The 27,911-nt window shown below is 41.5% G+C and overlaps 1 protein-coding gene and 1 pseudogene across 1 annotated transcript; both read left to right on the top strand.

The window, feature by feature from the left end:
* The first annotated feature begins 147 nt into the window (after positions 1–147).
* LOC148003408 (disks large homolog 5-like) lies at positions 148–27,911 on the top strand. Its single transcript, XM_087568640.1, has 6 exons — positions 148–328; positions 17,841–18,057; positions 20,541–20,700; positions 22,030–22,161; positions 22,824–23,007; positions 27,121–27,911. Exons 2-6 carry the CDS (start codon positions 17,997–17,999, stop codon positions 27,124–27,126), a joined length of 543 nt encoding a protein of 180 aa, XP_087424766.1. The 5' UTR covers positions 148–328; positions 17,841–17,996; the 3' UTR covers positions 27,127–27,911.
* Positions 11,078–11,969, top strand: LOC148003409 (reticulocalbin-1 pseudogene; annotated as a pseudogene).

Raw genomic sequence — 27,911 nt, 5'->3', positions numbered from 1 at the left:
TTCCTGGAGACGAGCTCTTCGCAGGCGCCACGTCGCGAACAAAAAGAGAAAAGAAAAAAAAGAAAAGAAAAATCAGAAGAAGCTGACAGAGAAGGGGGCGGTAACGGGGTTGGGGGTCACCTCGGCCACGGGAGGGCGCGCTAAGACAGTGGCGGGGTTTCCAATGGCGACTCCACCCTGCAGTTTCCAGGGAAGAACCCAAGGCTAGTCCTGCCAGGGGACCTGGAGGCCTGGCGCCCGCGCGGACCCCTGCCGACCTCCGGTCTGCTCCCCAGGGACAGCAAGCCTCAAGCAGGGCGGGCTGCACCCTAAGAGCAGCATCATCAAGGTAGGTAGGAGACCCGCGTCCCTCCTTAGGCTCCTTCTGGGCAGCCCCCACTCCAGCCCTGGGAAAGCAGTGGCAGAAGGAGGCAATGCAAAGTGAGCCCATTGGGTAGGGGAAGGGAGTGTTCAGGGATGTATGGAGAGCTGAAGCAGGGATTGGAAAGCCTATGGCATTGGGAAAGAGTGGAGAGGTGCTCTGGAGTGTGCATGAGAGCTGTGCTCTGACATCCCCAGAGCAACTTGGGGCTGTCACACCTCTCCAGTTGATGTGGAATTAAATGGCCTGTACCTGCCAGGGCAGGACAGGCTTTTCAGAGGCAGCTTAGCCTGGTGGCACACTCCCTGTAATGTTTCTATTGTATGTTAAAGGACAGGGATCATGAGAAAATATTTCCTTAAAACCTCAGGCAATGAATTTTTATTTAATAGATTTCTTCTGATCTACTTTGTAATTGGTTGCCCCTTGCAAGAGATTGTATTTGGAGGATGTAAAATACCCTTCTTCAATTACGCGGAAAAAGGGAACATAAACAGAGATTTCCTCTTTTTTAGCCTCCAAAGCTCTGAGAGATTACAGTTCTGCATGATTTAATTCTTTCCTGCCTGCTATAAGCAGACCTCCAGATCAGCAAGTTCCTTTGGAATGGTTTTGCTTGTTTTTGTTTATTTTCCATGGTGCTGATTAGAAAGCCATGAATTGTTTTGTGAATTTTAAATTTCAAGAGGTGGCACCCAGAGTTTATGGTGGTTTCCTTCACACATTGCAGTGTAGTTGCAGCATAAAAAATGTGACAAGAACAGGAAAAAGAAAGTTGATGAGCTAAGAAAAGTAGAGCCTTGAGCCAGATCAGCCATTTGGCTTCCTCAAATATGGAGCAAGCATGGAATGTGGCTTTTTCAGAATCGAGGGGGTTTTTACGATTGGGCAGTGAATGCTGTGTGGTGCTAACCCGTCCCTTTTGTGGCTGACATCCCTTAGGAGACAGGTCAGAATGTGCCAACAGCACAGAGTTGGCACTGGTGGTATTTGAACTCAGAAGTGCTCAGGAACTGTGAAAGTTTCTCTGTTATCACCCTGGAGCCATCTAGTGAAATAGACCACTGTGATGCTGTGTAAGAGGCCATTGTGAGGGCTGGAGAGATGGCTCAGTGGGTAAGAGCACCAAGTGTTCCTCCAGAGGTCCTGAATTCAAATCCCAGCAACCACATGGTGGCTCACAACCATCTGTAAGGAGTACTGATGCCCTCTTCTTGTGTGTCTGAAGACAGCTGCATTGTCTCACATATAAATAAATAAATCTTACAAAAGATTGTCATTACTGCAGTTTCTACGTAGAGAGGGCACAGTTGAAGGGCTTAAAGATCAAGTACATTGCCTGTCTTTAAAGATCAAGTGTATCACCTAACTTTTAAACCAAGAAATGTAATGTCTTTTTTGCTGCTTCTGTATCTTTCAGTGATGTATCTTTTCTCCTATTACGTCGTTTGTTTCCATGATAGTTGTTTTCAAGTGAATGTGATTATTGATCCTATTTGCAGAGCCATTCAATATTTCTGTTTTCATTGGTTAAATATTTGTGGTGAATTTGCTTTGTGATATCAGTAAAATGTACGTGAAAATTTTAGAGAGTATACCGGTTTGGGTAATTATAACAACTTTCCCCTCAAGTGGTGGCCTGTTTACATATTTAAAGGACTGGAATTTATTACCATCCATAGCAGGATTGATAGGGAAGCACAATGGACAGCAACAGTGTTGTTCCCTTTGACAGTTGTGGGAGCCAAGAAAGAAGTGTGAGTTGCCTGTTTGTGTCTTACAAAACTGAGACTGAGTATCATTACTGTAGAAGCCCATGGAAAAAATGATGAAGTTTTCAGAAATCACCAGTTAAAGAAATGGTGGTATTGGTGGGGGAGGGCCCAGGAGCGGCAGGACCTCTGCGCCTGAGACACTGCCGGAACCTGAAGGGACAGACCGGATAAACAGTTCTCTGCACCCAAATCCCGTGGGAGGGAGAGCTAAACCTTCAGAGAGGCAGACACACCTGGGAAACCAGAAGAGACTACACTCTGCACACATCTCTGATGCCAGAGGAAAACACCAAAAGCCATCTGGAACCCTGGTGCACAGAGGCTCCCGGAAAGGGCGGCACAGATCTCCCTGGTTGCTGCCCCGCGGAGAGCTCGTAGTCTGCACCCCATGAGCAAACTTGAGCCTCGGGACCACAGGTAATGCCAAATTTTCCACTGCAAGTGACCTGCGTGGTGAACACCAGACACAGGCCCACAGGAACAGCTGAAGGCCTGTAGATAGGGAAAACTACACGCCCGAAAGCAGAACACTCTGTCCACATAACTGGCTGAAAGAAAACAGGAAAACAGGTCTACAGCACTCCTGACACACAGGCTTATAGGACAGTCTAGCCACTGTCAGATATAGCAGAACAAAGTAACACTAGAGATAATCTGATGGCGAGAGGCAAGCGCAGGAACCCAAGCAACAGAAACCAAGACTACATGGCATCATCGGAGCCCAATTCTCCCACCAAAGCAAATACGGAATATCCAAACACACCAGAAAAGCAAGAACTAGTTTCAAAATCATATTTGATCATGATGCTGGAGGACTTCAAGAAAGACATGAAGAACTCCCTTAGAGAACAAGTAGAAGCCTACAGAGAGGAATCGCAAAAATCCCTGTAAGAATTCCAGGAAAACATAAATAAACAAGTAGAAGCCCATAGAGAGGAGTCACAAAAATCCCTGAAAGGATTCCAGGAAATCATAAATAAACAAGTAGAAGCCCATAGAGAGGAGTCACAAAAATCCCTGAAAGAGTTCCAGGAAAACACAAACAGTTGAAGGAATTAAAAATGGAAATAGAAGGAATCAAGAAAGAACACATGGAAACAACCCTGGATATAGAAAACCAAAAGAAGAGACAAGGAGCTGTAAATACGAGCTTCACCAACAGAATACAAGAGATGGAAGAGAGAATCTCAGGAGCAGAAGATTCCATAGAAATCATTGACTCAACTGTCAAAGATAATGTAAAGCGGAAAAACCTTCTGGTCCAAAACATACAGGAAATCCAGGACTCAATGAGAAGATCAAACCTAAGGATAATGGGTATAGAAGAGAGTGAAGACTCCCAGCTCAAAGGACCAGTAAATATCTTCAACAAAATCATAGAAGAAAACTTCCCTAACCTAACAAAGGAGATACCCATAGGCATATAAGAAGTCTACAGAACTCCAAATAGTTTGGACCAGAAAAAAAACACCACCCGTCACATAATAGTCAAAACACCAAACGCACAAAATAAAGAAAGAATATTAAAAGCAGTAAGGGAAAAAGGTCAAGTAACATATAAAGGCAGACCTATCAGAATTACACCAGACTTTTCGCCAGAAACTATGAAAGCCAGAAGATCCTGGACAGACGTCACACAGACACTAAGAGAACACAAATGCAAACCCAGGTTACTGTATCCTAGAAAACTCTCAATTAGCATAGATGGAGAAACCAAGATATTCCATAACAAAACCAAATTTACACAATATCTTTCTACAAATCCAGCACTACAAAGGATAATAAATGGTAAAGCCCAACACAAGGAGGCAAGCTATACCCTAGAAGAAGCAAGAAACTAATCTTCTTGGCAACAAAACAAAGAGAAGAAAAGCACACAAACATAACCTCACATCCAAATATGAATATAACAGGAAGCAATAATCACTATTCCTTAATATCTCTCAACATCAATGGCCTCAACTCCCCAATAAAAAGACATAGGTTAACAAACTGGATACGCAATGAGGACCCTGCATTCTGCTGCCTACAGGAAACACACTTCAGAGACAAAGACAGACACTACCTCAGAGTGAAAGGCTGGAAAACAACTTTCCAAGCAAATGGTCAGAAGAAGCAAGCTGGAGTAGCCATTCTAATATCAAATAAAATCTATTTTCAACTAAAAGTCATCAAAAAAGATAAGGAAGGACACTTCATATTCATCAAAGGAAAAATCCACCAAGATGAACTCTCAATCCTAAATATCTATGCCCCAAATACAAGGGCACCTACATACGTAAATGTATGAGCTTACTAAAGCTCAAAACATACATTGCACCTCACACAATAATAGTAGGAGACTTCAACACCCCATTCTCATCAATGGACAGATCATGGAAACAGAAATTAAACAGAGACGTAGACAGACTAAGAGAAGTCATGAGCCAAATGGACTTAACAGATATTTATAGAACATTCTATCCTAAAGCAAAAGGATATACCTTCTTCTCAGCTCCTCATGGTACTTTCTCCAAAATTGACCATATAATTGGTCAAAAAACGGGCCTCAACAGGTACAGAAAGATAGAAATAATCCCATGCGTGCTATCGGACCACCACGGCCTAAAACTAGTCTTCAATAACAATAAGGGAAGAATGCACACATATACGTGGAAATTGAACAATGCTCTACTCAATGATAACCTGGTCAAGGAAGAAATAAAGAAAGAAATTAAAGACTGTTTAGAATTTAATGAAAATGAAGGTACAACATACCCAAACTTATGGGACACAATGAAAGCTGTGCTAAGAGGAAAACTCATAGCGCTGAGTGCCTGCAGAAAGGAACAGGAAAGAGCATATGTCAGCAGCTTGACAGCACATCCAGAAGCTCTAGAACAAAAAGGAGCAAATACACCCAGGAGGAGTAGAAGGCAGGAAATAATCAAACTCAGAGCTGAAATCAACCAAGTAGAAACAAAAAGGACAATAGAAAGAATCAACAGAACCAAAAGTTGATTCTTTGAGAAAATCAACAATATAGATAACCCATTAGCCAGACTAACGAGAGGACACAGAGAGTGTATCCAAATTAACAAAATCAGAAATGAAAAGGGAGACATAACTACAGATTCAGAGGAAATTCAAAAAATCATCAGATCTTACTATAAAAGCCTATATTCAACAAAACTTGAAAATCTGCAGGAAATGGATAATTTCCTAGACAGATACCAGGTACCGAAGTTAAATCAGGAACAGATAAACCAGTTCAACAACCCCATAACTCCTAAGGATATAGAAGCAGTCATTAAAGGTCTCCCAACCAAAAAGAGCCCAGGTCCAGACGGGTTTAGTGCAGAATTCTATCAGACCTTCATAGAAGACCTCATACCAATATTATCCAAACTATTCCACAAAATTGAAACAGATGGAGCCCTACCGAATTCCTTCTATGAAGCCACAATTACTCTTAAACCTAAAGCACACAAAGACCCAACAAAGAAAGAGAACTTCAGACCAATTTCCCTTATGAATATCGACGCAAAAAATACTCAATAAAATTCTGGCAAACCGAATCCAAGAGCACATCAAAACAATCATCCACCATGATCAAGTAGGCTTCATCCCAGGCATGCAGGGATGGTTTAATATACGAAAAACCATCAACGTGATCCATTATATAAACAAACTGAAAGAACAAAACCACATGATCATTTCATTAGATGCTGAGAAAGCATTTGACAAAATTCAACACCCCTTCATGATAAAAGTCCTGGAAAGAATAGGAATTCAAGGCCCATACCTAAACATAGTAAAAGACATATACAGCAAACCAGTTGCTAACATTAAACTAAATGGAGAGAAACTTGAACTAATCCCACTAAAATCAGGGACTGGACAAGGCTGCCCACTCTCTCCCTACTCATTCAATATAGTTCTTGAAGTTCTAGCCTGAGCAATCAGACAACAAAAGGAGGTCAAGGGGATACAGATCAGAAAAGAAGAAGTCAAAATATCACTATTTGCAGATGATATGATAGTATATTTAAGTGATATCAAAAGTTCCACCAGAGAACTACTAAAGCTGATAAACAACTTCAGCAAAGTGGCTGGGTATAAAATTAACTCAAATAAATCAGTAGCCTTCCTCTACACAAAAGAGAAACAAGCCGAGAAAGAAATTAGGGAAACGACACCCTTCCTAATAGACCCAAATAATATAAAGACCCAAATAATATAAAGTACCTCGGTGTGACTTTAACCAAGCAAGTAAAAGATTTGTACAATAAGAACTTCAAGACTCTGAAGAAAGAAATTGAAGAAGTCCTCAGAAGATGGAAAGATCTCCCATGCTCATGGATTGGCAGGATTAATGTAGTAAAAATGGCCATTTTACCAAAAGCGATCTACAGATTCAATGCAATCCCCATCAAAATACCAATCCAATTCAAAAACCCAGGATAGCTAAAACTATCCTCAACAATAAAAGGACTTCAGGGGGAATCACTATCCCTGAACTCAAGCAGTATAACAGAGTAATAGTGATAAAAACTGCATGGTATTGGTACAGAGACAGACAGATACACCAATGGAACAGAATTGAAGACCCAGAAATGAACCCACACACCTATGGGCACTTGATTTTTGACAAAGGAGCCAAAACCATCCAATGGAAAAAAGATAGCATTTTCAGCAAATGGTGCTGGTTCAACAGGAGGTCAACATGTAGAAGAATGCAGATCGATTCATGCTTATCACCCTGTACAAAGCTTAAGTCCAAGTGGATCAAGCATCTCCACATCAAACCAGACACACTCAAACTAATAGAAGAAAAACTAGGGAAGCATCTGGAACACATGGGCTCTGGAAAAAATTTCCTGAACAAAACACCAATGGCTTATGCTCTAAGATCAAGAATCGACAAATGGGATCTCATAAAACTGCAAAGCTTCTGTAAGGCAAAGGACACTGTGGTTAGGACAAAACGGCAACCAACAGATTCGGAAAAGGTCTTTACCAATCCTACAACAGATAGAGGCCTTATATCCAAAATATACAAAGAACTCAAGAAGTTAGACCGCAGGGAGACAAATAACCCTATTAAAAAATGGGGTTCAGAGCTAAACAAAGAATTCACAGCTGAGGAATGCCGAATGTCTGAGAAACACCTAAAGAAATGTTCAACATCTTTAGTCATAAGGGAAATGCAAATCAAAACAACCCTGAGATTTCACCTCACACCAGTGAGAATGGCTAAGATCAAAAACTCAGGTGACAGCAGATGCTGGCGAGGATGCAGAGAAAGAGGAACACTCCTCCATTGTTGGTGGGATTGCAGACTGGTACAACCATTCTGGAAATCAGTCTGGAGGTTCCTCAGAAAATTGGACATTGAACTGCCTGAGGATCCAGCTACACCTCTCTTGGGCATATACCCAAAAGATGCCCCAACATATAAAAAAGACACGTGCTCCACTATGTTCATTGCAGCCTTATTTATAATAGCCAGAAGCTAGAAAGAACCCAGATACCCTTCAACAGAGGAATGGATACAGAAAATGTGGTACATCTACACAATGGAATATTACTCAGCTATCAAAAACAATGACTTTATGAAATTCGTAGGCAAATGGTTGGAACTGGAAAGTATCATCCTGAGTGAGGTAACCCACTCACAGAAAAACACACATGGTATGCACTCATTGATAAGTGGCTATTAGCTATTAGCCCAAATGCTTGAATTACCCTAGATGCCTAGAACAAATGAAACTCAAGACAGATGATCAAAATGTGAATGCTTCACTCCTTCTTTAAAAGGGGAACAAGAATACCCTTGGCAGGGAATAGAGAGGCAAAGATTAAAACAGACACAGAAGGAACACCCATTCAGAGCCTGCCCCACATGTGGCCCATACATATACAGCCATCCAATTAGACAAGATGGATGAAGCAAAGAAGTGCTGGCTGACAGGAGCCAGATGTAGATCTCTCCCAAGAGACACAGTCAGAATACAGCAAACACAGAGGCGTATGCCAGCAGCAAACCACTGAATTGAGAATAGGACCCTCGTTGAAGGAATCAGAGAAAGAACTGGAAGAGCTTGAAGGGGCTCGAGACCCCATATGTACAACAATGCCAAGCAACCAGAGCTTCCAGGGACTAAGCCACTACCTAAAGACTATACATGGACTGACCCTGGACTCTGACCTCATAGGTAGCAATGGATATCCTAGTAAGAAAACCAGTGGAAGGGGAAGCCCTTGATCCTGCTAAGACTGAACCCCCAGTGAACTAGATTGTTGTGGGGAGGGCGGCAATGGGGGGAGGGTGGGGAGGGGAACACCCATGAAGAAGGGGAAGGGGGAGGGGGATGTTTGCCCGGAAACCAAGAAAGGGAATAATACTCAAAATGTATATAAGAAATACTCAAGTTAAAAAAAAAAAGAAATGGTGGTTTTGCCTATATTGAATTCTGAGTTTCAAAATTATGGTTCATTTTTCTTTATTCCTTAATTAAGCTTTTTATTAAGTTTTTGATTCACCATTACTCCCTTAGATGCACAGTGCTAGGATCGTAGTAGGTGCTCAATAAATCTCTGACCATCGGGGCAGAGGAATGATAAGAAAGTATGTATTTTCTGTAAGTTCTGTCAGTTTCGGGAACAGGTGGTTTTAGGCATACCAGTCAAAGCTTGGTATCTTGTCCCACACAAGACAACTTGACAGAATCCCCTCTCTGGCCATTATGTTCAACTTCTTTTTCTCTTAATCATTCTTGAAAATCATGGAAGTAATGTGGAAAATTGATACTACCTGCAGAATAGCAAAAAAGGCCAGTCTAGATAGTTAAGCAGTTATGTTTCTCCATGAGCTGACATCTTAAAACATTTAGATTTTAGGAATTTGGTGTTGTGTTTTCCAAAGATACATCTTATAACATACACATAACATCGTAATAGAATAAAGGAATCTTTTGATTTAGCACCAAATTCCATAAAGCAATGACTACTGCACAGCTCTCTTGGCCATATGAATTACAGAAATTATATTTCACTTTTTAAAAGAAATAACGAAAGTACTTAAGGTTGAAAAAAGCCCATTGGAAAAGGTCCCTATGGTGTTTCTCTTTGGTTTCTTGTGCTCTTTCTAGAGGACAACTTTAAGAAGTCAGTGCAGCCAGGTTGTCATTGTGGTCAGGCAGTCATGAGCAGATGGTTAAGTGATGTGCTAGGGCCCCATAGGCCAGTGAGCCCAGCTGAAGAGGACACACTAGGCAATGAGCCTGACTGAAGAGCAGAGGCCAGGCAGTGAGCCTGACTGAAGAGCACAGGCTAGCCAGTGAGCCTGACTGAAGAGCAGAGGCTAGCCAGTGAGCCTGACTGAAGAGCACAGGCTAGCCAGTGAGCCTGACTGTAGAGCACAGGCTAGCCAGTGAGCCTTACTGAAGAGTAGAGGCTAGCCAGTGAACCTGACTGAAGAGCTGAGGCTAGCCAGTGAGCCAGGCTGAAGGCTGAAGAGCAGTGATTTTAACCTTTATTTTTAAGTTCTTCAGTTTTCCTAAAATTTCTACAAAAGTTTGCCTCCATAAAGTTTGGTTTAAAAGGTTCTCCTTGCTCTCTTCTTCTTATCTCCTTTCCTCTTGCTCTTATGGCACAATAATTTCCTTACTCTCAATGCCTTACTCTCAACGCTATGCCTTTACTTCTAAGTTCTTCTTGAGTTCTGTTCTCTTCAGTTCAGTTCTGTCTAAAAAGATTCTCTCTCTTTGTCCTCAGCATTTGTATATCTTTCTGAACACAGCATCACATGGTGAAAAGTTCACCACAAGTTTGCACAGGAATTCAAATCATAAGTTGGATAATCAGTTTACGACAGAGAATGTTTACATGCACATCCATGAAGAGTAAACATCAGGATAAACCATCACCATCTGTCACTGGCTCTGCACGTTCATGGAGAGTTAAAAACTGTAATTTTTATGAGAAAAGAATAAGCAAAATTACCTATAGGCAAATTTAGTCAATTATTTATGTTCAGTCCTTGTACCTATAGTAAATAATTAGTTCTCTTTTTATGAACCTTGGTTAATTGGTTTATACTCTCTTAGAATGGGCTCTAATTTGTAGATGCCTGCTTGGTATTGCAGAAGCAATTCACTCATGACACTTTAAGAATGGCAGGGTTCTCAATGCAATTTTGATTACCAGAAAGAACATAATAGCAGTCCTATTATAAAAGCTTAAAATTACTAATCTAATTTTAGGAATTCTTATAGAACCATCATTAGGAAATAAGAAATCATCTATTTGTATATACATCATCACTCCAAGACAATACATCTTTGTTGCTCTGTGGTGATCTGCTCAAAAGAGTGGGGTAAAGAGCATGACAAATACAGAGGCAGATGCTTGCAGCCAACCATTCATCTGAGAGCAGGGTCCCCAATGGAGGAGTAAGAGAAAGGATTGAGGGAGCTGAAGGGGTTTACAGCCCCATAAGAACAACACTAAAAAACACCCAGAGCTCCCAGGGCTGAAACCACCATTGAAAGAGTACACATGGACAGACCCGTGGCTACAGCTGCATATGTAGAAGAGGATGGCCTTCTTGGGCACAAATGGGAGGAGAAGCCCTTGGTCTTGTCAAGGCTTGATGCCCCAGTGTAGGGGAATCCAGAACAGGGAGGCAGGTAGACCTGGATGTTTCGGTGGGTGTGGTAAGACCCTTATAGTAGAAGGGGGAGGCGTGTTATAAGGGTTTTTTTGGATGGGAAACCAGGAAAAGGGATAATATTTGAAATGTAACAAAAGCCCTCTCTGGGGATGGACAGCAGCTAAGGTGCTCTGAACCCCTACTTCCCTGCTGCCTCCCTTTGATCGCGATTGTGGTGCATGGTGTCAGCCTGGGACTCCCCATGGGCTGCTGCTGGAACTGGTCCTGGCATTCAGGGCCAAGAGCATGATGAGCAAGGAGCAAATGGTTTGTCCCGATTCAGAGCAGGGCCAGTGGCCTCCAGAGGACAAGCACAGCTTCCTATACGATCATGAGGTCTTCCTGGGCAAGGAGGACTCCAAGACCTTTGATCAGCTAAGCCTGGACGAGAGCAGGAGAGGCTGGGGAAAATTGTTGATCCAATTGACAATGATGGAGGTGGCCTTGTTACTACTGAAGTCCTGAAAGTTTGGATCAAACATGTACAGAAAAGATAAATCTAACAAAATGTGACTAAACTCTGAAAGGATTATGATAGGGACATAGAGGAAAAGATCTCCTGGGAAGAATACAAGCAGGCCACCTATGGCTACTACCTGGGAAACCTTGCTGAATTCCAAGATAGCTCTGATCATCACAACTTTAAAAAGTTGCCTCCACGAGATGAGAGGAGGTTTAAGGCCTTGACGGTGACCTGACAGCTACTCAGGTCGGGTTCATTGCTTTTCTACACTAAGAGGATTTAGAACATATGAGGAGATTGTAGTTCTGGAAACCCTGAAGGATATCAACAAGAACGGGGATGGTTTTGTGGACTAGGATGAGTACATTGTGGACATCTTTTTCCCATGAGGACAATTGCCCTGAGACAGACTGGGTTTTGTCTGGGGAGCAGTTCAATGATTTCCCAGATCTGAACAAGGATGGGAAGCTGGACTAGGATGAGATTCACCACTGGATCCTCCCTCAGGACTATGACCATGTGAAGGCTGAGGGCCAGCATCTGGTGTATGAGTCAGACAAAAACAAGCATGAGATGCTGTCCAAGGAGGAGATTCTAGACAACTGGACCATGTTTGAGGGAAGCCAAGCCACCAATTATGCGGAAGATTTTATCAAAAATCATGATGAATTTTGAAAGACACTCATCCTCCTGTGGCCAACGGTCACAGGCTTCCTGTGGATGTTCTGGGTTATTGCTATATTTGTCAAGTATATAGCAGTTGTGTCCCTAAACAATGAGAAACCTTTCTAAAGCTCAAAAAAATCATACATTGCACCAAACAATAATAGTAGGAGATTTAAACACCCCACTTTCATCAATGAACAGATCAGGGAAACAGAAATTAAACAGAGACATAGAAAGACTATCAGAAGTTATGAAACAAATGGATTTAACATATATTTATAGAAAATTCCACCCTAAAACCAAAGGATATACCTTCTTCTCAGCATCTCATGGTAACTTCTCCAAAATTGACCATATAATCGGTCACAAAACAAGCCTCAACAGGTACAGGAAGATAGAAATAATCCCATGCATCCTTTCAAAAACCACGGACTAAGGCTGCTGATCAATAACAACAAATAGGACAGAAAGCACACATACACATGGAAGTTGAAGTCAATGACAACTTGGTCATTGGAGACATAAGAAAGAAATTAAAGACTTCTTAGAATTTAATGAAAATTAAGATACAACATACCCAAACTTATGGGACACAATAAAAGCAACGCTAAGAGGAAAACTCACAGCTCCGAGTGCCTGCAAAAAGAAACAGGAGAGATCATATGTCAGCAGCTTGACAGCACACCTCAAAGCTCTAGAAAAAAAATTAAATAAACCCTAGAGGAGTAGAAGGCAGGAAATAATCAAACTCAGGGCTGAAATCAAACAAGAAGAAACAAAACCGAGTATTAAAAGAATCAGCAAACCCAGGAGCTGGTTCTTTGAGAAAATCAACAAGATAAATAAACACTTAGCCATACTAACCAGAGGTTACAGAAAGTGCATCCAAATTAATAAAATCAGAAATAAAAGGGAGACATAACAACAAAATCTGAAGAAATTAAGAAGATCATCAGATCCTACTACAAAAACATATATTCAACAAAACTGGAAAATGTGAAGACAATGGACAATTTTCTATACAGATACTAGGTACCACAGTTAAATCAGGAACAAATAAACCATCGAAACAACCCCATAACTCATAAAGAAATAGAAACTGTTATTAAACATCTTTCATCCAAAAAGAGCCCAGGACCAGATGGATTTACTGCAGAATTCTATCAGATCTTCATAGAAGACTTCATACCAATATTGTCCAAACTATTCCGCAAAATACAAACAGACAGAGCACTACCAAATTCCTTCCATGAAGCCACAATTACTCTTATACCTGAACCACACAAAGATACAACAAAGATAGAGAAATTCAGACCAATTTCCTTTATGAATATTGATGCAAAAATGCTCAATAAAATTCTTGCAAACTGAATCCAAGAACACATCCAAACAATCATCCATCATGATCAAGTAGACCTCATGGCAAGGATGCAGGGATGGTCTAATATACAGAAATCCATCAACGAAATTCATCATATAAACAAACTCAAAGGAAAAAACCCACATGATCATTTCATTAGATGCAGAGAAATCATTTGACAAAATTCAGTACCCTTTTACTAATAAAGTCCTGGAGAGATCAGGAATTAAAGGCCCATATCTAAATATAGGAAAATGCAAAATACATCTAACCAGTAGCTAATATCAAACGAAACTGAGAAAATGTAAGGAATCCCACTAAAATCAGGGACTAGACAAGGCTACCCACTCTCTCCCTACTTTTCAATATGGTACTTAAAGTCCTAGCCATAGAAATCAAACAATGAAAGTAGGTCAAAGGGATAAAAATTAGAAGGGATGAAATCAAAAGACTAATATTTGAAGATGATAAGATAGTCTACATAAGCAACACCAAAATTTTGCCAGAGAACTACTTAACCTGATCAACAACTTTGCAAACTGTCCGAGTATAAAATTAACTCAAACAATTCAGTAGCCTTCCTCTACTCAAAGGGTAAACAGGCTGAGAAAGAAATTAAGGAAATGACACCCTTCACAATAGTCCCAAATACTATAATATAACTTGCTGTTACTTGAACCAAGCAAGTAAAAAAATCTGTAGGACAAGAACTTCAAATCTCTGAAGAAAGAAATTGAAGAAGATCTCAGATGGAAAGATCTCCCATGCTCATAGATGGGCAGGATGAATATGGTAAAAAATGGCCATTTTGCCAAAGGCAATCTACAGATTCAATGCCATCACCAACAATATTCCCACTCAATTCTTTATAAAGGTAGAAAGTGCAGTTTGCCGTCATTTGGTATAACATAAAACCCAGGATAGCAAAACTATACTCAACAATAAAAGACCTTCTGGGGGAATCACCATCTCTGACCTCAAGCAGTATTACAGAGCAATAGTTTGTATGGTATTGGCATACAGACAGGCAGCTCAGTGGAACATAATTGAAGACACAGAAATGAACCCACACACCTATGGTCATTTGATCTTTGACAAAGGAGGTAAAACATCCAATGGAAGAAAGATAGCAGTTTTAACAAATGGTGCTGATTCAACTGGAGGTCAACATGTAAAAGAATGTAAGTTGACCCATTCTTATTACCCTGTACAAAGCTTAAGTCCAAGTGGATCAAGGACCTCCACATCAAACCAGATACACTAAAAGTAATAGATAAAAAGTAGGGAAGTGTCTCAAAGACATGAGCACTAAGGAAAATTTCCTGAACAGAATACCAATGGCTTATGCTTTAAGATCAAGAATCGACAAATGGCGGGACCTCATAAAACTGAAAAGCTTCTGTAAGGCAAAGGACAGTGTCATTAGGACAAAAAGGCAACCAACAGATTGGGAAAGAATCTTTACCAATCCTGCATCTGATAGAGGACTAATATCCAAAGTATACACAAAACACAAGAAGTTAGAGTACAGAGAGCCAAACACCCCTGTTTATAAATGGGGTACGGAGCTGAAGAAAACATTCTCAGCTGAGGAATATCGAATAGCTGAAATGCACCTAAAGAAATGCTCAACATCCTTAGTCATCAGGGAAATGCAAATCAAAACAACCTAAGAATCCACCTCACACCAGTCAGGATGGCTAAGATCAAAAACTCAGGTGACAACAGAGGCTGGGGAGGACGTGGAGAAAGAGAAACACTTGTCCATTGTTGCTGGGATGGCAAACTGGTTCAAGCACTCTGGAAATCAGTCTGAAGGTTCCTCAGAAAATTGGACATTCCACTACCTGAGCACACAGCTATACCTGTCCTGGGCATATACCCAAAAGATGCTCCAACATACAATAACACGCATGCTGCACTATGTTCATAGCAGGCTTATTTATAATACCCAGAAGCTGGAATGAACTCAGATGTCCTTCAACAGAGGAATGGATTCGAAAAATGTGGTACATCTACACAATGGAGTACCACTCAACTATCAAAAACAATGACTACGTTCAATTCATAGGCAAATGGAAAGAACTAGAAAATATCATCCACAGTGAGGTAATCCAATCACAGAAAAACACACGTGGTATGCTCATGGGAGCAATGGCCTTGAAGCCCTCCATTATTGATGTTATTATTATGGTTAGCATTAAGTATGACTGGGTTCATGGAAAATCCCCAGCCAGCTGCAGAAGACTAATACAAATGTGGTGGTCAAGATGAATAATCATATGATAACGTGTGACGTTAAGATACACAATGTCATGACCTGTAACCTTTCTGAAAAACCAACATCTTGTTGATTAATAGATATGACAAACCTGTGACCTTTCTGACAACCTGTCAACATCAGCCGATTCCCTGACCACATGAATATTGTGTCCTTGGCATGGGTAAATGTTTATTACTTCCCCCTCTCTCTGTTACCCATTTTATGGTACAAATTCAGCCTTGGGGAAAAATAAAATTGTCGCCTTGATCAGACTCTTGTCTTGGAGTCCTTCTTCGCGTCTCTTGTCCCTCATTCTCTTCCAGGTACTCAGCACCCCTCGTTGACAGTATGTACTCATTGATAAGTGGATATTGATCAAAACCTCGAATTACCCAAGATTCAATCTATAGATCTCAGGAAACTCAAGAAGAGGGATGACCAAAGTGCAGATGCTCCCATTCGTTCTTAAAATGGGGAACAAAAATATCCATAGGAGGGGATATGGAGGCCAAATCTAAAGCAGAGACTGAAGGAACAGCCATTCAGAGTCTGCCACACATGTGGCCCATATATATACAACCACCAAAAGTAGGTAAGATTGATGAAGCTAAAAAGTGCTTACTGAAAGGGAACGGATATACATCTCCCCTAAGAGACACATCCAGGGCATGTCAAATAAAGAGGTCAGAGCTAGCAGTAAACTACTGAACTGAGAACAGGACGCCCTTTATGGGAATTAGAGGAAGGATTCCAAGAGCTGAAGGGCTTGCAACCCCATATGAACAGCAATGCCAACCAAATAAACCACTAGCAAAAGACTATACATGGACTGACCCAGGGGTCCAACAGCATATGTAGGAGAGAATAGCCTTGATGGGGCACCTGTGGAAGTGAAGCCCTTGTTCTTAACAAGGTTGGACCCCAGTGCAGGGGAATGTCCAGGAAGGGGTTTCTAAGTGGCGTGGATTGAAGGACCATACATATGGGAGAGGGCACGGCAGGGGGGCTTATGGACCAAAAGCTGGGAAAGGGAATAGGTTTGAAATGTAAATAAAAAGTATATATCTATTAAAAAATAAAATTTAAAAATATGATAATAATAGTAAGAAATAATTGAAAAAGAAAATTTGAATAAGAAAGAAATTATGGACCAAAAGCTGGGAAAGGGAATAAGGTTTGTTTTTTTTGTTTTTGTTTTTTTTTTTTGTTTGTTTTTCTTTTTGTTTTTCAGAGCTGGGGACCGAACCTAGGTCCTTGCGGTTGCTAGGCAAGCGCTCTACTGCTGAGCTAAATCCCCAACCCCGGGAATAAGGTTTGAATAAAAAGTATATATCTATTTAAAAACACTAAAATTTTAAAAAATGATAATAATACTCAGAAATAATCAAAAGAAGAAAATGTGAATAAGAAAGAAATTTTAGGATTTGGAAAAAGATGAATGCCAGGTATTTGAAAAACTGTATGACGATGGTAAACACTTTAATATACATGAGAAATTTTTTTACATGTTAATGAACTGCATATTTTTTTAAATAGTGATTGGAAATCCAGTCCCTTCCTGGGTATGAGGCTAGGTATCCAGATGTAGTGGAATTCATTATTTGTTGAGTCCTGAACCTTTGAGCCTGCTTCTAACACAGCTCATGCCAAGGAAACTAGGCCAAGGTGATATCTAAGCCATTGACCAAACTATCTGGACTAACAATCACAGGTGAAATTCCACCTTGTAAATGGGAGGAGAGGAATAAAAGATACCTTTAAGGATTTAAAAAAAATGAAATGTACACAAAAAATCCAATAAAAAAGTTTAAAATAAAAATAACTTAGGAAATACAAAATACTGGGGTGCCACTCCACAATCATGATGTGTTTCTTCTGTGACAGCTTACAGGTTAATTTACTTCTCTATAACTGTTTTCTTATTTGAAAGTATGTAATGGCATCATCTGTGGAGTGGGTGGTGAGAACAAAAGCTTTGGCTAACTTGAATAATCGATCCCTCCTGAGCATGTGCTTAATATTCTAAGCACAGGGAAATTTCCTGAGGGGATTAAAGAACAAAATCCAAACCTAAAACAGGAACAACGATGATTTAAAAACATTCTGCATGCTGGGTGTGAAGGCATGTTACAACATTAATCAGCTTTGTAGGTATTTCTAATAAGCACACAAAGAAACAAAAATCCTATCACAGTCCTTGCAGTTGCATCCAACAAAGAGAGAGCTGTGAGGTAGTGCGTGCTGCTTCTTTCCCCAGATACCCCTGGGCCTCAGGCCTGCACCCAGTGAGCTGGACCAAGAGCAGCCAGGTTGAAATTCCTGCTGCCATGGCAGGATTCTGCAGGAACATTTCCCTTTGACAACAAGGAACCTGTGTGGAGGAGACCTCTTGGTGAGTCCTCAAGGACTCTACATGTCCTATTCTACAGGGAGAAGCACTGCCAGGTCTTTGGCAAGGCCAGCCAGTTGTTTGGGTAAGTCGCTGGTCCTGTGGCAGAGGGCGAGGAATGGCAGAAAGAATGGCAGCTCCACTGAGAGCAAAGGCTACCCCTTCTAGGCCTATGACCTCCTAATTAATTTATCTTTTCACCTGATGCCCTATTCACATTTTCTTACTATCATACAACTGTGATCTTGATGAGCAGCTGGTCTCTTGTTTTCTTAATTAGTTCTTTGTTGTCACGGACCTTTTTAACTTACTCCAGCCCATGAGACTTACTTATACCTTCTGTATGCAGTAGGACCCTTGGTGGGCCTGTCATCTCAAAAATAGAAGGTTCAGTAATCCACAAGATTGGAGTCCAGTTTACCTCAGACCAGGAAAGAAGTCAACCACCATTAGTAAAAGAGCAAGGGAAAAATTACATAGGAAAAACAAGTGCCCTAATCAGAAGAAAAGATCCTCAACTTCTAAGGCACGCACATCTGCACCCCTCTCTTCTGAGCTTTGCATAGTGATGTTGTATAACTCCAGATGGTAGGAAAAGGCAGAGATCTTCCCAGAAACGTCATACATGATTTTCACTCTTACATCTGTGCGGTTGGGTGGCATTATAGCACACATTCAGGTGGGATTATAACACCACGGATAAGAAGACAGAATCCACATATCACAATGCCAAATGGACTCCCGCCTGAACTTATGGACCCATTAAAATTGAGCTTCAACCTGACTTCAGGCCATTCCACTCCCTTCCTGTCCTCCTGATTCTTATGTTTGCTAGAAGTAAAAGATCATGGTGCAGCCCCCAATATTCTCATGCCTGGACTTGGCTATTCATGAAGAATGATATTGGACAAGTGATGGCTATGTAGTTATGATGTAGTAACACAAGGTCCAGGTTGACATTTGCTCACTGATGTCCAAGTTAATTGTCTTGTTATATTTGAGAAAGGGAAGATGTCCTACATAACATATAAAAGGGACAGAAACTTATTCTTTTATATATGCCCTGTAGTTGATCCCTATGTTCCCATGGAAAAGGAGTTTTTATTGCAAAAAAATAGGATTATAGACCTTTGATTTTGTGGAATACATGGATATGTAAATGGAAACAATGTCGGCTTTCAAGGACTGCACAGTAAGCAAATATTTCCAGGTTTTATACACTCAGAGGTATAGAAGAAATATATTGGCCTCCAGAAAAAGGGAAAAGCTTAGGAATGGAAATGTGTGTCACATGCATTGTCTCAAGTAGTTTATTTACTTTTAAGAAAAGTCTCCCTCCTCCTTGGTCCCTAGAGATTTGGGTGCTAAGAAAAATTTGTTCTCCAATTCAGGGTTGTAAGCAACCCTCCCCAGCAAAAGCATTGTTGACTTCTAATGAAGCAGAGACAAATATCTAGCTTTGAAATAGAGGTTGCCAAATGGTATTCCCAGCGACACATGAGAGACTGGAGGAAAGGGTCCCCACAGAAAATCATTAGTTTGGGGAGAGCTGGTTAGTAGGTAGTCCATAGAACTTTCCAGTGACATCACCAGTAAGCACTTCACTGGGCAATCTATTGTATCTAAGAGATCCCTAGAATCTTCAGTGATGTCACCAGGGTTGTGGTGACACCAACTGCCTTTGGGATCTTTCTTCAGTTCCCTTTGGGTTCACAAGCAGGCATGTTTCGCCAGCTGCTCAGGCTATTTCGGAAGGAAAGTGGAGATCAAGGAGAGACCACACCAGGTCAGAGGGAAGCCGACCCCCTCTCTAGTGAAACAGGAAGGAGGAAATCATTCTGGGGAAGGCTTGGTGAGTCCAGGGCAGAGTTGGGGAACATCTTCAAGGAGGTAGGTATGAGATGTGCCTTCTAAGACTAGGCCTTACAGGCAGGAGCCTTGGGATATCTCAAAGGCAAACCAAGAGTCAGGAGTTCCTAATCTTAAATTTGAGAGAAAGACATAAAGTGGAAAGCCTTCAGTGTCTTTTCTTGAAGCTTTTTAACTGTGAGTGTCAATGAATGGCAGGAGGAGGCACTGTGAGATTAACAATGTGACCATCCATGGTTGGGAGTTGAAGCACTTCATCCTCTAGATTACTGTCGGTTACATAAGTCTCTGATGGTGAGAAAAAGGAAGGATGCACCCCTAGTCATGAATTGAGTTCTCAGACACTTTGGGCTGGAACACAGATGATTAGAGCTTGATGGGGCTAAGCATTATGAACTGCAGGATTAACTGCACCACATCTGATATGAGATAACATTATCCCAGATGTTTATGTCTCAGTCAGGTTATAACTTTCAGTGACAGGGGTCCTGTAATAGTGAGTGTAGCACGTGTATGGCATTAGAGGTTGGGAAGAGGGTCATAGCTTAAAGTCCAGCTTCAAAATAGCTTTTCTGCTCTTTCAGGGATTCACCCAGTCTACCATTTCCTCTTCCTCAACTGCCTTTTGGTATTCAGAATGGTCTTTTCCTCCCATGGGCCACCAAATATGCAAATTCACTTGGGTTTATCTATCTACAGGTTTTGGTAGGAAGGCATCATCCCAAACTGACATCAGTCAGCAAGAGGAGTGTCTAAAGGAACTGGAGGAACTCAAATTTGAAATCCAGAAGTGTCAATTCGAGAGGGATGAACTTTACCAAATCCTGGACCTTTATATCTATGATGATTGGGACCACAGGTAGTCACTATGCCAAGTAACCTGTTCACATTCTTGTGATCTCTCTCTGCTAACCCAAGATTTCCTCATAGCACGACAAGTTTCACCTCTCATCCTGGATTTTAAGGAGCCTTGGCATGCATTAGCTTGTGAGATAAGCTAGGTGCTGTGTGTTTAGGGTCAACCTTTTTGTACTTGACCCTGAGCTCCTTGGATTAGCATTGGTTCTGTCAGCAGCTGGAAGGACCTGGTCACACTTGCTGCAACTGTGTGTGTGAATGAAATGCCTGCACGTCATCACTCTTTCCTCTGGATTTGTTCATTATACTCTGATTCTATGGCACCTCCATGGATGTAGTTGGCATTCTAAATGTGTTTGGATATGGGTTGGTATGTGTGTATGTGGAAGTATATGTGGTGTTTTACTCAGGATCAGGACATCTGGGACCTTTGATGGGGTCTGAGGATTTGTTTGATCAACACTTTGCAGGTCATGATAGTGATGAGTACATGGAGGCCCACACTGATCAACAGAGCACTTTGCTCCTTCTGTATACCTTGGTGGCACCCAGGACTCTCCTGAGGGGAGGAGGTGCTATAAATCCTCTTCCCTGTCAAACTTAGTTATGCCCTCTGGGAATTCATGTAACGATAGAAACCAAGGATTGAGTATACCTGCTTTCAAAACAAGAGAAATGTCATCACAGCTTTCTCTTGGGCCCAAAGCTATGGCACAGACTGGAGGAATCTTCTTCCTGAACTAGTCAATTCCATCATGCTCACCTGGCCAGCTCTTGAAGGTCAGGTCCCTCCGGTTGGTACCGTGGCTCTGTTGTCCTGTGCCCAGGATAATAAACTTAACCAGTACAAATAATTTGAAGGAGCAAGTACGTGGTACATACTGAGATTAAGTAATGGAGAGAACAGTCTGATTTTACCTAATTTGTTTCACCTGCTTTGATCTTTAGTTTTTTATTTTTTTAACTATCCAGGGATTGTTTATTGTGACCTAGAAATGGTCACTGTGGTCTTGACTGTTGTTATTCCCAAACAGGCAGCTCTCAGGCTGTGCACCGTCCTATATAGTGAGTCTTTGCAGAACCATATCTCCCAGGATTCCAAGGAGTCCTTATTTCAAAACAAATATTTGCTTATTTACTTGTAAATATTTTCTGTGGATGGAGTCTCACTGTTGGGTTTTGGTCTGGTTTTTGAGTTTGCCACTATCTTCCCTTCCACCATTCCTTGAATTTGAAGTTTTTTATTATATATTTTTTATTTACATTTCTCCTAATTCTGAAATCATGAGTTCAAAACGTTATTTGTTCCTTTGGCCTTGACCTAACCCAGGCTGGATGTCGAATTGCCAGTACTTCAATCCGAACATGAGATGAGAATGATGGCTATGCAAATGATGACCAACTCAATAAGTGATGCCATGGAGAGGTACAAGGAGCTCATACAAGTGAACAGTTCCTACCTGTGAGTCGCTGTCAGAGATGAGAACCCAGCACTAGGCAGGGAATGCTTCTGTCCTGTATGACTTTGAACCAAAGTCAGGGCTCTGGTTCTGTAGTGTCTGACTCTTAACAAGAAGCCTGCCTTGTGGCAAGGGTCTCGGATTTGTAGCTCTTGGACTCAGTTGTCCTACATGTGAAGGGTGTAGAAGACCCTCCAATTCTTATTTTCCCCATTTAGGATCCTCTAGATAGAAAAGGTTTGCACCATGATGGGAATATCAATCAACTCTGAATCTCTAGGACTCTGACAGGATGTCTATGATCCATGAGAAACACATGGCAGGATTGTACAGCTATTGGGTCTTCTATCCTCCCTCAGAGGGCATTTGACCTCTACTTGCAGATGATTTCAGCATACTATGGACATATGAGCTCCCTTATGGACCATTTTTCTACCTTGATTTATATAAACCGTATTAGTGTCAGGATTTTCAGAAATACTTTGATTCATGTGGAATGTGTCCTCTGGATTTTACCTCCTCTAATTGGTGCTAACTTGTATAATGTTGCTCTAGTCTGGGGATGTCTGGGGATGAGGGATTCCTTGAAGGGATGATTGGACTTGCAGGAGTGACAGGCAAATAGAAGCTGGCTGGGATTTACCATTTTTTGTTTGTGGTTCAGCATCAGGCACTCCCAGCTCCTGCGTGAACAAGCTCAATTGGAGAACAATATACAGATTTTGCTGAGTGAGAAGAGAGAACTGCTGGTCGAGCAGACTGAACTGCCAGCATCCTCTGTGGAGGCAAAGAGGCTCTGTGAAGAGGCCGGAATGAACATCTGTGACCCCAGAGCCAAGCAAGAGCAGGTAGGGTTAGGACTCAGGGTCAGGGTGTCCTCATGTCTTACCATAACCATAGCCAAACCAATGTAACTGTCTATTGACTGATCCATGTCCTGACCTAGGTCTCATCCAAGTGTTCATTCATGTGATGGTTTACAAGGCTTTCTGTGGAGATAGCCCCTTTTCAAGAAACTGCATGTTTGGAAAGCAAATGCTCCTGCTCTTCGAGAATCTGCACTTCATTAAGGGAGATAGGTTGATCACACAGCACAGCACTACATGCCATTATGTATGGAGGGTGCTATGTGGGAGCCCCTCTTTAGACTAGAACAGGGCTTTGAGGGATGAAACAAAAGCCTGGAGCTCATTTTCTTTTCAGGGATTGTGTGAGACTCCAGGAAGTAAGTAGTTTTCAAGGAGGAGACCCTCGTGGAAATGGCAAAGAAATGGTTCTCATTGTCATTTGTGGTGGCTTTTGTTATTCCTCCCCCCTTCCCCTCTATATGAAGATGGTGACTTCATGCTTCATAGATCTTGGGTAACTACAGAGCCTGAGGAGCAGCATGTCAGTCCTGTCTTATTTGAGTGCTCCTGGAGAGTTCATGTCTGGGCCTTACAGTCTGAAGCTGGTTAGAAGAGCAAGGATGTGGAAAAGGTTTCTCAAAGGCTGAGGGTTGCCATGAGAGATTTGAGACTTCAAGAACAAAGTTATCAGTACATACCCCCAGTTTTCAAGAAAGGTGCATTGCTGTGCTGACCTGCATCTTAGGGAGCATGCGGGGAGGCCAGTTCATGACATGCAGTTTTGTCCAGTCATTATCCAAATTAGGCCTTTAAGCCAAGGTCTCTCAACAAACCTGAAGCTTCCTGCTTTGTGCTGGCCAGCAGTCTTTGCATCACCGGTCCAGTTCCAGGTAGAGCCCCCTCTCTTATTTGTCTCAACACATTCTTAAACCATTCAGCTATTTTAAAAATAAGGATTAGATTTCTTCACTTTCCCTGGACAGAGGTATCCCCCAGGAAGATTCTGGTTTGTCTTATGGGCTTCACCATGATCTTGCATGGAATCCTAGAGTGCATCCCTCTGCTGACATTGCTTTGCTGACTATATCATGGGCACGGCATTCTTTCAGGATAGATTCCCTCTCAATATTGTACATAGTGCTGCAATTCAGAAAAGTCACTGTATGTTATTTCTTTAGCCTCCTTCTGACTGACATTGAGGTTGTTTTAATGTCACATGAACTCTAATGTGATGAAAAGTTCCTGGGAACTGACCATGAGACACTGACTTCTCTGATGCTTCCAAGGTTTTCTATGAAGGAAACAGGGTAGTTTTAGTGAGGGGCCTATGATGAGTCAGCATAGAGCTTGATGGAGTCTTTTCCTAGAAATCTCTCTCTTTGGAATTTGATGTTGTGTTGTTTAGGCTATCTGTGCAGAACATGTAACTTACTCGTAGGACCAGCAAGTATGTGCATAGAAAGGTTTCCTGAAGTGGAAATGAGTATAGGCCAGGGCAGCACAGCCTGCTGGAGTCTAAGAGACTTGTACACAGCATTGTTCCCACTAATTCCTCACTCAACAGGAAATGTGCTGCATAAGAGCAAAGTTTTCAATGTGCGTGGGAGTGTGTATCTGTGTATGTCTGTCTGTGTGTGTGTGTGTGTGTGTGTGTGTGTGTGTGTGTGTGTGTGTGTTTTCAGTAATGAACCTGTGTTTCCCTCTATTTCCAAGTTTCATAAGAAAAGAATTCTAAGAGTTCACATTACATCCATGAAACACGAAAGACAGCTGCCCAGTCATTTGGCATCTCCATGTAGCTCTGTACAGCAAAAGGACACCTGTTATTAATTTATTCTGTTTACAAAAAAATCTCAACAGAATTATCTTGTGAAGTGTGGGGGAGGAGTGGGAAATACGATCAAGTGAGTCGTGTTTCACAGGGGTAACAAATGGTACAGGCCTGGAGCTTGCAGGACCCTTTTTGTTATGGTGTAGAAGCAGGACAATAAAGTCCTTTAGAAATGCAACCCCCCAAAAAGAGGACACAAAAACACCTGTAAAGTTAGATTTTCAAGTGATTGTGGGCAAAACTATTGATCTGCATTGAAATCCTTTGGAGCATATCATAGGAGTGGAGTTAAGGGAGGTAAGGGCAAGGCTTCTCTATAAAATCCATGAGTTTATGATCCTTCGCTGTTCTTTGTGAATTGTCAAAGCCCACTGGAAGGTTGTGTCACTCACTGTGTCTTCTCCAAGGTTGCTTTCCCCATTGCCTGCTACCATTTCTTTCCAGCTACCTTGGCAACTACAGCTTCCCCTGGGAGTTTGGCTTGGATTTAATTCATTGAGATTTTGAGTTGCTTGGAGTTGTATCTTCATCCAGCAAAAGTCCCATAGCTATGCTGAACAGGGCAGTTTCAGGAGCCCCTTTAGGTGCACAGATAATCCAAAGCGCTCCCCTATGTTATCTGTGTAGCATTCTGCAAGTGCTGTTGGTCAACATCATTTTCTCTCAGTTAATTTCAGCCTCAATGGGTTTAGGAGAAATGATGAGCTTCTAATGGGTCTGGCAGTGTAAGAACAGGTAGCCCTATGAGAAACCATGTTCAGAAAGTGGAACAGAAGTTTTAGTTAACCGAGTGATTCCACAACAAGGAGTAGGTGTTGCCATTGCAACTAGGGAGCATCACTGTTGTAGTGGTCCCAAAGTAGCCTTGAAGGAGAATCTATCCAGACGTCCATCAGCCAAGGAGTAAAAGTGTACCATAGGTAGAGCCCTTCCATACATTCTGATTCAGTCTGAGATAATCCATGCAAGCTTTTACTTTCTTACTCAAAATAACTGTGGCACAATCACATTACAGGGAGAAAATTTGTTAATTTGGATCCTGGTTATAGAGATTTCCTATGATTCTAGCTTTGGGCATAAAGTCACTCGGGCTATGGTAAAGAGAGCTCCGATTAGAAGAAGCTGCACAGTTTGGGGAAAGTCTGAAACAGTGAACTAGAACAAGAGTCTAGTCCACCACCAACATATGATCCTTTGCTGGGAAACAAGACTGCTCTACACAGCCTTGGGAATTTGCTAAGCAAGACTGGTAATAGGGAAAGATCCCTGAGTCTATGACGGTTTATGGGGGCACAGCACATCACTGACTGAGCTGTCTATAGGCTCCGGTCACTATGTACATACATATACCACTCAACATTTGTTTTTATGCCTCCAGAGTATCCTGGGGAATGTTTACATTAAGCATTAATGTTCAGGTAGGAACACAGGCTGGAAGAAGCCGTTTGAATATCCTTTCCCTATATAAATTCCCTTTTTGGGTGAATGACCACCCACATGGATTTCAGCCTCAGGCAGCTAAGGAGCTACTCAGAGTATTGTTCTGGTACAGTTCATGTGAATTTTGCCCATGAAACAATATATATGATCCTCTGGATTTCTTGGTATTTTCTACTCCTTTCTTCCTGTGATCTCTCCGGAAAGATCTGAGGACATTTTCTCTTCTGTTCTCTCACAAATTGCCTTACACTAGCCATAGACTTACAGGGGTGCTGTTCTGTTTCTACATCACAATCACCTTTAATGTCCGTGTGTACGCTGGGAAGATTTGCATGGAGCACATTCTCAGTGATTACAGGATCTGTGCACTTCCCATGGATTTGATGTGAGATGGCTTCTCTGTGTATTTGCAGGTACAGCGGTAAAAATGGAACCTCGGCAGGTTCCTTCACTGCAAACATAATCAGAACTTTCACCTCAATTCTGGGCATGTTCTCCAGAAGGCATCCATATGGTATTCTAGGTTGCTCATACCTCTCTTGAACTCAGATTCAGACATAGCTACAAGGTTATTAGTCAATATAATATACCTGGACCAGTGGAAAAATATGCTCATTTTTCTCTAAATTCCAGTACAGTGCATAGTCCACAGTTCAAATTCAACAGTTTCAAAAGGTGAGCTATAAATCGAAGCCCAGGTATTCTATGACATTTGGGGATGCAGGGACTGACCTCAGCTAACAGACAGGTCATGCTGGATTGTCCAACTGAATAGAGCTGATGTAAGAGGGAGACCTGAATTGACAACCACTAACTAAACCTTTTTTCCCTTGCTCTGCTAGGTCTGAAGGTCTCCAGCAGAAACTCGAACATGACACAGACCAGGACAGGATCTCCCTTGGTGAGAAGTGCTACAGGAGGAGAATTAAGTGTGCACAGCAAATATACCACTATTACATCCCTTCTGTAATGTCCATAGCAATTGTGGACTGCATTTTCCTCCTTTAGTTTGAAATCTGTGGATTGAATAGGCAGTACTTTCACCACCCCTCCCTCCAGCAAGTGTACACTTTTGGAGGAACTCAGAGAAGTGCTGATGCACATCAATCAAGAGCTGCTGGTCATCCAGAAAGACTGTGCACGTGTAAATTTTTACTTGTCCTGATGGGTCATCCAGAAGAGTTTCATGGAGATCAGTTCACAACATTGGAAAGTCTTGAGACAAAGACTGTAATATCATTTATACTCAGTATTGCATGGCTTTTTCCTTAATACCCCACTCCAACAAAACAGACCTACTTCCACTCCTCTTGAAAAGATTATTACCATCAGTAACTGCTTGTCTATTATGTCTCCAAGGCAAGCCACAGACTATAAGTCTATTCTGCAAAAGGAGCAGCAAAAGAATGCTTAGCGTAATTCCTCTATTTAAAGTTTGCTTGAGTTTTGATTATTTTGGTTATTTGGTTTTCCTTCTGTTCATTTGAAATTTTGTTATTTATGTGTTGTTGTTTTGTTCATTTGCTTTCTATTTTGATAAGGATATAGACTATATATATTGATTACCTGCATCTGGTTACTATCAAGTAAATTGGATGTATTCTGGTGAATAAAAGAGTAATCTCAAACCCTT

The sequence above is a fragment of the Rattus norvegicus genome, chromosome 9 (genome assembly GCF_021556685.1).
Source record: "Rattus norvegicus strain SHRSP/BbbUtx chromosome 9, alternate assembly SHRSP_T2T, whole genome shotgun sequence".
Classification (NCBI taxonomy): Eukaryota; Metazoa; Chordata; class Mammalia; order Rodentia; family Muridae; genus Rattus; species Rattus norvegicus.
This window is presented reverse-complemented; position numbering and strand designations above follow the sequence as displayed.